The sequence below is a fragment of the Aedes albopictus genome, chromosome 3, assembly GCF_035046485.1.
Source record: "Aedes albopictus strain Foshan chromosome 3, AalbF5, whole genome shotgun sequence".
Taxonomy (NCBI): domain Eukaryota; kingdom Metazoa; phylum Arthropoda; class Insecta; order Diptera; family Culicidae; genus Aedes; species Aedes albopictus.
Window position 1 is genome coordinate 11,334,586 of NC_085138.1, and position 12,437 is coordinate 11,347,022.

The window sequence follows — 12,437 nt, forward strand, 5'->3', positions numbered from 1 at the left end:
TTTCTTCAGGAACTCCCTTAAAGATTCATCCATGAATTTCTTCAAAAAATCCTTCTAAAACACCTCCTGAAATTCTTCCAGGAATCACTCCAGAAAATCCTCTAGGAATTTCTGCCAGAATTCCACCAGAGAATGCTGTCTCTCACAACTCTTCCAATAATTCATCCAGGGATTCATCGAGGAATTCTACGAGGAATTTCTCCATAAAATCCTCCGTGGATTCCTCCAAGGATTTCTCCAACATATTTTCCAAGATTTTCTTCAGGAATTTCTCTAGGGATTCATTTCTGCATTTCTTCAGATGTTTCTCAAAAACCCTCCAGGGATTCATTAAAGAATTTCTTCAGAAACTCATCAAAAAATTCCTCCAGTTTTTTCTTTCAGACACTCCTCCAGAATGTCCCTAAAGATGCTTCCGGTGATTTCTCCCAGGAATTCCTCCACGGATTCTTCCAGAAAATCCTAAAGAAGTTTCTCTCGGAACACTTCCAGGAATTCCTCAAGAAATATCTCCAAGGAATCCTCCACGGATTCCTCCAGGAGTTTTCTCAGGGATTACTCCAGGGATTCATTAATGAATTGCTTCAGAAATTCATCAAAAAATTCCTCCAGAAATTCCTTTAGAAATTCTTCGAGGTGGTCCTTCAGACAGAAATTCCTCAAATAATTCCTCCAGTAAATACTCCAAGAATTCCTCCAGAGATTCCTCCTGAAATTTTGTCTAGGAAAAATATTTTAGGAATGTCTGCCAAAATTCATTCCATATATTCTCCACGGATTCCTCTAGGAATCGCTCCTTGGATTTCTCCAGGAAATTCTAAAGGAATTTCTCACGAAACTCTTCCAGGAAATTCTCGAGAAATTCATCCATGGATTCCTCCGGGAAATTCTCCATGAATTTCTTCAGGAATTCCTCCTTCACAAATTTTCACATAATTTCTTCAAAAATTCCTCTAGGATTTATTTCAGAAATTTCCCGAGGAAGAAGTCCAGAAAATCCTCCAGGCATTCCTATAAAGATTCCTCCAGAAATTCATCTATTTTTTTTGCCAGAATTTCTTCAGAGAATCCTAAAAGAATGTCTTTCGGAACTCTTCCCAGAATTCCTCAAGAAATTCTTCGAAGAATTCCTCCAGGATTTTCTTCAGGAATTCCTCAAAAAAATCCTCATGAAATTCCTTCAGGTATTCCTTTATAAATTTCTCGAGGAATTCCTTCAGATATTCCTCCAGAAGTTCCTTCAAGATGCCTCCAAAGATTTCTTCCAGGAATTCATCCAGACAATCCTAATGGAATTTCTCCCGTAACTCTTCCAGGAATGCCAGGATTTTTCCAGGAATTTCTTCAGGAATAACTGCAGGGATCCATCAATGAATTCATTTAAAAATTCTTCAAAATATTCCTCCAGGAATTCCTTTAGAAATTCCTCCACAAAATTTCTCCAGGAAGCCTGATATATTTTTTCAAAAATTCCTCAAATAATTCCTCCAGTTAGTACTCCGACAATTCCTTCAGAGACTCCTCCTGAAATTTCATCTAGGAAAAATGTTTTAGGAATGTCCTCCAGAATTCCTGCAATATTTCTTCCACGGATTCCTCCAGGAAATCCTGAAGGAATTTGTCATGGAGCTCTTCCAAGAATTCCTCAAGAAATTCCTCAAAGAATTCCTCTATGGATTCCTCCAGGGAATTCTCCAAGAAATTCTCAAGGAATTTCTTCAGGAATTCCTCCAGGGATTCATCCATAAATTTCTTCAAAAATTCCTCCAGTTTTTTTTCAGAAATTTCTCGAGGATGAAGTCCAGATAACCCTCCAGGAATTTCTCCAGGGATTCTTCCAGCAAATCGTCTAGGATTTTCTGCCAGAACTCCTCCAGAGAATCCTAAATGAATGTCTCCCGAAACTCTTCTAAGAATTCCTTCAGGAATTTCGCCAGGGTTTTTTCTTGGAATTTCTTCATGAATTCCTCCAGGAATTCATTAATGAATCTCTTCACAAACTCCTCAAAAAATTCCTCCAGAAATTCTTGCGGGAATTCCTTTAGAAATTCATCGTGAAGTTCCTTCACACATTTCTACAGAAATTTCTAAAGCAAGCAAGCATATATTTTTCCAGAAATCCCTCTAATAATTCCTCTAGGAATTCCTCAAATAAATACGCCAGGACTTCCTCCAAGGATTCCTCCAGAAAATTTCTCCCGGAACTCTTCCAGGAATTTCTCCTGGAAACCCTCGAGAAATTCTTCCAGGGATTCCTCCATGAATTCCTCCAGGAAATTCTCAAAGAATTTTTTCAGGAAAGCATGAATCTCTTATCCAGGATTTTTTTTTCAGAAATTCTTCAAAAATACCTCCAGGAATTCTTCCAGGGACTCCTCCAGAAAATCCTCTAGGAATTTCTGCCAGAATTCCTTCAGAGAATCCTAAAGGAATGTCTCTCGTAAAACTTCCAAGAATTCTTCCAGATACCTCCACGTATTCTTCCAAGAATTTCTCAATGATTTTCTCCAAGGATTCCTCCGAGAATTTCTCCACGGATTCCTCCGGATAATCCTAAATCAATTTCTCACGGAACTCTTCTAGAATTTCTTCCAGGGATATTTCCATGGAAATCCTCCAGAAATACCTCCAGGAATTCCTCCAGAATATTCTATAGGAATTTTTGCCAGTTCCTCCAATATTTTCTTTTGGGATTCTTCCAGAAATTCCTTCACGGTAAGCCAGGAATTTCTCCTGGAGCTTTTCCGGGAATTCCTCGAGGAATTCCTCCAGGGGTTCCTCCACGGATTCCTCCAGAAATTTATCCAGGAGTTTCTTCGGGAATCCCTCCTGGAAATTCCCCAAAAAAATCCTTCAGAAATTCCTCGAGAAGTTCCTCCAGGAAGCCATAAATATTTGTCCAGAAATTCCTTTAAAAATTCCTCCAGGAATGCCTCTAATTATTCCTCCATGAATTTCTCCAAAAAAATCTTCAAGAATTTCTCCAGAAACACCTCTCTGAATGCAAATAGAGATTCCTCCAGGAATTTCTCCATGGATTCCTCAAATAATTCTTTAGGTGTTCCTCCAGAAAGTTCTCCAGGTATTTCTCTAGGAATTTCTCCTGGAATTCCTCCAGCAAGTCTTAAATATTTCTCCAAAAATACCCCAAAGAACTCCTGCGTGAATTACTCCAGGAATTCCTCCAAAAATTCCTTCTGAAATACTTCCAAGAATTTCTACAGGGATTTCTCCAGAAATTTCTGCATGGACTCCTCCAGGAATCAGTGTAGGGTTAGCATTTAAGTTAAAATACACATAAAAAAAATCCTCCAGGAATCCCTCCTTGAATTTCTCCAGAAAATTCTTAAGAAATTTCTCCTGGAACTCTTCCAGGAATTCATCGAGAAATTCCTCTTGGGATTCCTCCATTGATTTCTACAGGATTTTTTTCAGGTGTTTTTTCGGAAATTCCTCCAGGAATTTCTTCAGAACTTTCTCCTGGGATAACTCCAGGAAAAGGAGCGAGCTGATCAGGATGATTAATGCTGATCTTCAACATGTAGCGGATTGGTCACGTCGAAATATTCTCCAAGTGAATCCTGTGAAGAGTAAAGCCATATATACATATCTCAAGCCAACGTCGACTAAACAACGGTTTTCCTGACGCGACAGTTGTGCTAGACGGTCAGAGCATCGAGTGGACGGAAAGTGCGAATAACCTAGGGTTCATTTTCCAAAATAATTTGCAGAGGGACAGCCTAATAGCACAGCAGTGTGAAAAGATCTATGCTAGCCTACGCACGTTGTACAACTGTGCTCCTACAGCACCGACCGCCACAAAACTAAAACTGTTCATAACCCTAATTTTACCTCATTTTCTGTTTGGCGATGTCCTTCACGTCTACCCAAGTGCAAGTTCCTTCGACAGACTTCGTGTGGCGTTAAATTGTTGTGTACGATATGTATATGGAACGACTTTTCGATTGTGCAAAGTAAAACAGTGTGTTTCTAATACTACACTAAACTAAACTAACTTTAAATCCAATTTCGCTTATATATCCTCATTACACAATGCATGCCATAAGCTCAATAGTTTGAATAGTTGAAAAGGTTTTGAATTCAATTCGTATTCAACTGAATACTTTTCGTGTTCGGGTCGTTGCAGTGTCGTGTGAGCATATCGTATTGTTGCATCAAAGATGTAGCAAGGAAGATGCGACAAGAGTTGTAGTGGCGATGTAATGCTGCTACATGTATATGGGTTGAGCCGGTATGACCACGTTAGCCATTTGCAAAAGAACCTTATCGGATGTAGTTTACGAGGTTTCTACGCATATCGCTCCTGTATTTTCCTGAGAAATCTGCTAACAACACAAACTCCCGCCTCGTTATATCAAAAGATTGTCCGAACACGACGTCGCCAGTTACAGAATTTGGTGATTCCAGCTAACAACACGGAGAGTTATTCAAACTCACTGTTCGTTCGGGGTGTGGTAAACTGGAACACGTTACCTCCCGCATTGAAGCGTTCATCGTCGGAAGCAAATTTCAAGAGTGGCTGCATAAACTTTTGGAACCGTGATAGTTAGATAGTTATTAAGTAGAATAAGTAAAGTTTAAAATCTCAGAAAATGATATTTTACCAGCCGGAGGTAGTATTTTAAAAGATTTGTATCTTACGCTACTGGACAATAAACAAACAAACAAACAAACATAGCCGTGCACTATTTATGTAAAAATTGAGTTTATTTGATCATCATTCTGAAGAACTTTAACTGAACTCCGCGTCTGTGGGTATCCCAGTGAAGTTTCTGCCATTCTTCTTTCTTGTGGTATGGCCCGTTTGGATTACTAAAAAAAAGATAGAAAAGAAGTTTTTTTTTAGATGTGTCATTTTAGGAGTGCTTTATAAGAATTCTAGATAGTTATCTCCAGCGGAGCCGGAGCTCATTTTGCCTCTGTCCTTCTTAGTCAGTGCTATGGTTTCTAAGCATAGTGTGTTGTTAATCATGCGTTGATGAACGGGGTTGAGGGCAAGGTAAAGGCAAAATGAACTTTGATTTCGCTATTGCTAGTTATTATACTCATACACTCATGCAAATAGCCATAAGCAATATATAAATGAAAACGCATTATGAAATTTAGTCATAACTCAAAAATAAGTCTTTCATAAGTACTCATTAGGCTGATACAAATTTCATGTTGACTTTTCGTCCCCCCCCCTCAAAATTTTTGGTTGGATTTTGCAATTTGAGGGGACAAATAAAAAAAATATTTATCAAAAAATCGGGTCTTGCGAAAATTCTTTTACCAAACCGAAGACTTTTTAATATTTTTCAGATTAAATGCTTTATTATTTTTATCTCCAAACCAAAGAGTGATGGGACAAAAAGTGAAATACATATTTGTAACAGCCTCATGGAACACGAAGAAAATGACCAGTTTCAGAGACCAGTACGTTATGGAATCATAAACAAGCAAACATGACTTCATTAGCTCACATTACGAAACTCAAAATGTTCTCGTTTGATCTCAAATGAAACTTTCTGAAACCATAGTGTGAGCACAGATAACACATATTTACAAAATTCGACACAAATCTTGTGTAAAAACTGTAAAATCCAAATACGTTGCATACTGCTTCCATCCATACAACGAATTGCTGCAGTAACTGCTATCCGAGAGGGATATTTTCGTTCGTCATTTGCACTCAAGTGTTGTGGCATCTCTTGGTTGCCAGTTAGATTTTGTTATTGAAATGACGATTAAAAGGGTTTACACACATTTCATATCTTAGCATAAGCGTCTATTATCTGTGGTGTGAGTTAACGATTTCATATGAGCTTGATCATGGTTTCATAATGATGTTTTTTTGATTTCTTGCTTCTGCATCATTATAAAGTTCATCGGCCGAACTAGGAGACTTGTAGAGCAAGGCAAGGAATTAGATTCTGGATGAAATGATGCAATGCACGTGTATTTTGGCCCATTCGATATTTGGTGCCATTTTGAATCCGGAATTCAGTTTTATTGAAATGAAGCTCTCGCTCAAGAGCAAACTTTTCGTAAATTGACAAAGATGGTTTATGGGAACTATTCTGCGCGATCTGCAGCATGCAAGTTCTTCTGCGTGGTTCCTATTTTTTGGAAACTGATGTTCAGTTGCCCGAGTGTAGGGAGATGCAACCGTGCCAATTACATTTTTTGTAATCGTTGATCTGGTTTACTCATAGTTGAAGATAGCGACAATAATGAATAGCACGCAGAGTTCATTTGAAGAAGCAGCAAGCAAATACTAAATAGATGGCGAAGTACGCTATATCGAATGAGACAATAAAAGTTGAAATGTCCTCTGTGTAAACTACTTGTATTGTTTTCTAATCTCATCCATCTTCTGGGCGTACGTCCCAAGTGCATGTGTATATTCGTTTCCCTGGAGGAATCGTTGAAGGAATTCAGCTGTAATGCCAGAAGGAATGCCGACTAAACCATTTGTCAGTAAAAGATTTTCTTAAGCAATCCCGGCAGAAATCCTTAAACGAATTCTGGGATTTATATCTGGGTGAGTCCTGAGAAGAATCTCAGCTGGAAGCTCGACTGAAAGAATTACAGAAGAAACTCTGGGAGGAATCACTGGAGAAATCCCGAAAGAAATCCCTGAGAAAAAAATATCCGAAAAGAATCTTTAGACTTTGGAGAATCTCGGCACGTATTCCTGGAAGAATTACACTAGGATTCCCTAAATATGAAATAATTTATAAATCTTTGAAAGAATACTAGGAGGAATCGGTGAGATAATTCCAGCAGGAATCCTTGAAGAAAGCCGAAAATAATTTCTGAAAGAATCGTTTCAAGATTTTCGTTATGCCGGAACATACAAAGGGTGTCCAAAATGTTTGGGAAAGGCAACTTTTTTTCCCTTGCAAAAAAGTTCAACAAGCTGTAACTTTTCATAGAGTGCATCAAAAAATCTCTTGACTGTTTGTCAACCAATTATATATGCACCAATGTTACATTGATTGACAAATCTTTTGCGAAGTTAGAACCGTTCTCGTTCACCCATATAGTGGAAAATAAATCAAATTCTCAATACCACGCAAAAAATACTAAATGTCTGTCTTTCTTAAATCGAAAAAGGCTCTTATATGTCTTATAAAAGATATCTTGAGAACAGAAGTGGAAAATCTTTAAATATCAAAACCAAAATTTAATGACATTAATGTAAAAAAATACATTTTTAGAAAAAGATCCAAAATGTGTCAATCCATGAAAACATTTTTCAACGTTCAATAAGTACCTATGTTTTAATAACTTGTGAAGCGCTAATATATTGTTGATAAACATTCAAAATCTCATTCAATTCAGTTCATTGGTTTCCGAGATATGATAGTTCATAAATCAGTTGTTTAAAAAATAGTGTTTTACTAGAACGGTTCTAGATTCGCAAAAGATTAATCAATCGAGCTCAAATTTGTACCAATGATGCACATTGAGTACACCAATTTGAGAATTTTCGTTTTTTTATGAAAAATTACAGCATGTTGAACTTATTTTGTGGGAGAAAAAAAGCTGCCTATCCCAAACATTTTGGCCACCCCTGTACATACAAACATACAGTGTAAATCGTGGATTGCTGTGGCAACCCATTACCTTGGAGCACCTAAATGACGTCGAACTGGCTGATGATGTTGCTCTCCTAGCTCAACGGCGCTCTAATATTGCTGACTGCACCCCAAATTGGACTGACACAATAGTGTGCACACACCTTCAAAGTGTGATTGCAACGCAGGGTCACGTCGGATCGAGTTGAGGTCTTCGATGCACTTAATCCTTGTAAATGGAGGAATAAGTGCCCCGAAGACGTCGAGACGATCCGAGGCAAATGTGCACATTTATCACACTTTTTAGGCGTACCAAAAAAAAGTGTGATAGTCCAATTTGAGATGTAGTCTGCAATATGCAGAGCATGATTTTGCCAATCGCTCCTCAGCGGCAGGCCTTACCATCAACGCCAACAAGACCAACACGGTCAACACTTCCAGCTTTACGGTAGCTTGCCCAATCAGTGGAGAATGTTGAAAGCTTCCAATATCTTGGCCAAATGGCGGCCGATGGCGGCATCAAGATCAACATAAGTGCACGGATCAAGAAGGCGAGGGCTGCTTTTGCGAGTTTAAGAAATGCATGGAAAAACAATCAGATCACTCAACGCACCAAAATCCGAATTTTCAACTCGAACGTGAAATCTGTGCTGCTTAGCCCCACCCTAGTGCCGTTTGTACTAGGCGACATCATCTACCTATTTATTTACTATTGATTTCTAACTATTTTATTCAAGTTTTCTTCACAGTTTTGGTTCTCGATACCATTACCTATATGAAATTAGCACGATTTTAAATGTTATGATTTTTTGTTGATATACTTACGTTCGGCTACAAAAATTATACCACCAAGCTCCGTTTGATATTTCTGCACAATTTCTACTACTGTATCTGTCATTATCACTATCACGCGTTGTAAACATGCATCCCTTGTCTGTAGACATCATCGAATCTCCTATAGTCCCTGAATACCCGCTTATTCGTTTGAGCACATACTTTGCATCTTCATCACCAATTTCAAATTCATCATATCTAGCATAACCATAATTGCCATCAAAGTCTTCGATTTCCACCATCAGAGTCACATTTTTATCCTTTGTCAACTTGTGCAGCCTTTCGAGCCCTATCCAGAACTCTCCACCAATTTCTCCAAACCCATTCTTATAGTCCGTCCAGTTGCGGTAGAAATCAACCGATCCATCGAAACGATGCTGGATTACGAGCCATCCACCACCAAATTTTTCCTGCTCACAAAAACCTACAAACGATTGCTTGTTGGAATCGGGTCGAAGTCTATATTTCCCCGAAATTTTGGATTGTACTTCCGAACATGACTGGAATACATTTTTCACTTGTTTCTCCAATGTATGGTCGACTTTGGACAACTTCTGTTCCACAGTATCTAGTTTTGATAACTTCTGTTCAAGAATATCTAATTTTGTCAACTTCTGTTCAAGATTATCTAATTTTCCTAACTTCTGTTCGAGAATTTCTAGTTGGGTAATCAGCAGCTCAAAACCAAAACAGCTTCCACTAGGTGTCTCTCGTTTGAGATAAAAATCTTCGCCTTTTACCGGTTCAGCCGCACAACAAAAGGCCAACGCAAAAGTTGCAATGGCAAACTTGACTGCCATTTTTAATTTCTATCGAGAAACAACGACATCAGAGCGGCAAGATGGTCTTGTCGAAACTGTTGATGTTGAATATATGTACTGCAACATTGAACTGCTTTTTTTTTTTTTTTTTTTTTTTTTTTTTTTATTTGTGAATTTTAACTTATTGCTAATTCTTCACACACATTGAACTGCTAGCCACTGCGGTATTTATACTCTTAAATGCGATCCGTTTCACACAACATAGGGTAAGCGCACTCATCTTCACCACCATCCCATTTACATCCTATTTAAAACATAGGTACATAGTTTTCTCGCTTTAGTTTTCGTATATTTTGTTAGAAGGAATTTCGTGTGGCAGGCACGAAGTGAAGAAATTCAAGGAAATTCCCATTACGAAAAGATCCTAGACCGTCTGAGAATAGAATCCGTTACCCTAGCCATGGTCCTACTTAAAACCCGTGCGCTTATCGCATCGCTTATACACTCAACCATGGATTACGCATAAACGTATGACACATTCTCTTGGGAAACCCCTAACCGTTACAATCGCGCCAACAAGTGAGGGAAATCCATAGTCTCATCAAATGCTTTGCGCAGCTATTCTCTCAACACACTTCGAATATGTTATCAGTTTGCACCTAGCATCAATTTTGACACACATATGAAGCGAGCAGAATTGATAATGGACTCTGTCCGTGCACAGTCTGTGCTTCTAAAACCCAAATTCTTATTCTAGAAAGGGAAAATGCTGAATTTTGAACTCCTCAGAGAAAACGATTTCCAATTTAAGTCAACGGCAATCAAATGCAGTGTTTCTACAAGAGTTCCTCCAAAAAAAAAATATTTGAAGTGTCTGCGAGCATCCCTTTCGGAATTTCACTTGGCAATTTTTTTGTCTAAAAAATGCTTCAAAATTTCTTTCTAAATTTTCCCTCTAGAATGTCTACAGAAATTTAGCCAAGATATTCACTTGTAGATCCACACGTAAATCTTTCAGGAGTACCTAAAAGAACTCCATTGTTTTTTTTTCGAAAATTTCTCCTGCAATTCAATCTAGAATATGGGTTCCTCTCCTCTTGAAGAAGCTCTTGTGGGAATAACATCACAGTGCACCTTTTGGTGTAATTCTTGGAGGAAATTCTAGATTCTGTTAATTCACAGCAGAAACTTCTGCAATTTCCAAAACGATTCCTATAGAAACTTTTAGAAGAAATTTTTGGAGTATTTCCGGAAGAATTCCAAAAGAAACTTTCTGTAGAATTCCGAAAGGAACTGCCGGAAGGATTTTCAGAGAAATATGCAGAAGAATTCCTGGAAGAACTTCTGCTACAATTCTCGAAGAAACTCTGGAAAAGATCACGGAGGAACTTTAGGAAAAAATCCTTCAGGATTTCCTGGACAAATTTTCAGATAAATTTCAGAATGAATATCCGGAGAAACTTCTGAAGGAATTTCCGGCGGGAAAATCTCCGGAGGAACTCCTGGAGGGACTTGAAGTATTTTCTGAAAAAAAATATGAAAAAATCTTGGGGATACTTATGGAAGAATTCTGAGAGGAATGTGCATTGAGCATCCTTTGCACAAGGAAGGAACTTCCGGAAGAATTTTCGGAGGAAATCTGGAAACAAATCTTTAAAAAACTTGTTTTTCTGTTGCCGGAGGAGTTTGTGAAAAAAATTGCTGAACAATTGCCGAAGGAACATTTAAAAAACCCAGATTAATCCACCTAGTGGTGATAGTGCCTTTCTCGTCAAATATGTACTTATGAACTTCCCGTCGACGTTAGCCGATCCTGAGAATACGCTCAATACGATTCATGTAAAATTTGACCTCCTTATGAAAAAAATGCAGAAAAGGGAAATTTTCCATTAAATTTTCAATCGCAATCAGAAGAGCGCAGGCTCAACCCATACAAGTCACCCTCCAAAAGTTGCATGCAAGTTTTCATACTAACATAAAATGCTTAAATCTATCGAATTTGATTAGGTAAAACGAAATATTTTGCATGAGTCGTTAATTTAGATGTTAATTGACCAATTAACCTTTTGGTTGCTTAAAAAAATATTTCCAAGCTTAATGGCTTGCATTCAAAAAAGCCCAGAAACGCATATTTTGCCCTATAAATTGAGGTATAGCTCAAAATTGTGACGTGTTAGAGCAAATCTGAGCCCGGATTCGGATTCAGCGGCCCAAAATCCTTCGGAGACACATAAGTTTGCTCTTGAGACAAAAAATTGTTGCTCTGTGTTATCCATTAGATAGTAATGTTTTGTGCTTCATTGTTCCTGAAAAGTAGGTCTGTCGGCCGTGTAAATTCGTTTTTTCACAAAATTGAAAAATGTTCAGAACTGCTTCGCGAATCAATCACGAGTGAGACCAGCTTCGTTGGCTCGCGAGTGAAGGAAGTGCGAATTTATGTATTCAGGCTTCTGTTGTTTACGAGTAGGATGGCTGAGGCAAGACTTGTTGGATAAATGTACGACTCGTGCGGAGTGGTGGTTGGATTGGCGCCGTGCGGTAATCTCTAACGCACGGTTTCCCAAACTGTGAGTCGCGACCCCCCAAGGGAGGTCGTCCACCTTCATTCGGGGGGTCACGAGGGACAGTCGAAGATTTTACTGTAACAGACAACACATGAGGGAATTTCTGTAATGGGTCGCGAAAAGTATGTCTGTTGGCCAAAGGGGGTCGCACACCTGAAAGTTTATGAACCTATGCTCTAACACAGTTTCTGAAGGGATGAGCGAGAGTAGTGAGTAGCGCGGCTGTGCCTGTGATTCTACGGAAGATTTCAACCGTTTTTCAACCCGTTAAAAGCTCTCTGCATAACCAGACCCATTCTTTGATGTCGCGAAGCCTCTGACATTCGGAATCTTGGCCACTGGACAACTGTATCTCCCTTCCGCGGCTATTTTCTGGAATCGTATTTGTGCCAATTTGAGACGATTGTTTGCCAGACATTGTGAAGTTCATTTGAAGTGTCAAACAGCCAAGTACTCACGGCGTATTCATTTGCTTCTGTCGTCGTATCAAAGCGCTTCTCAACACAATGGTCAAAGGCAAAACAAACATATCGGTGCCGCTGGGAAGAAACAATGATGGGAACAACGTGAAACGATCCAGAGACGACCTCGACAAATCTGAAGATGATCAAATTGACGACTTGAATGATCTCTTCGCTCGGATGCAGAGTATGTTCCAAACCACCAATGGCAAAATAGATGTGTGCAAGGCGGAC

General features: G+C 38.8%; 1 protein-coding gene across 1 annotated transcript; it reads right to left on the bottom strand.

Annotated features, from left to right (window-relative positions):
• Positions 1-4,030: 4,030 nt before the first annotated feature.
• LOC109427771 (fibroleukin) lies at positions 4,031-9,312 on the bottom strand. Its single transcript, XM_019703395.3, has 2 exons — positions 8,409-9,312; positions 4,031-4,833 (listed from the first exon to the last, which is right to left on the bottom strand). Exons 1-2 carry the CDS (start codon positions 9,215-9,217, stop codon positions 4,728-4,730), a joined length of 915 nt encoding a protein of 304 aa, XP_019558940.2. The 5' UTR covers positions 9,218-9,312; the 3' UTR covers positions 4,031-4,727.
• Between the last annotated feature and the right edge of the window lie 3,125 nt (positions 9,313-12,437).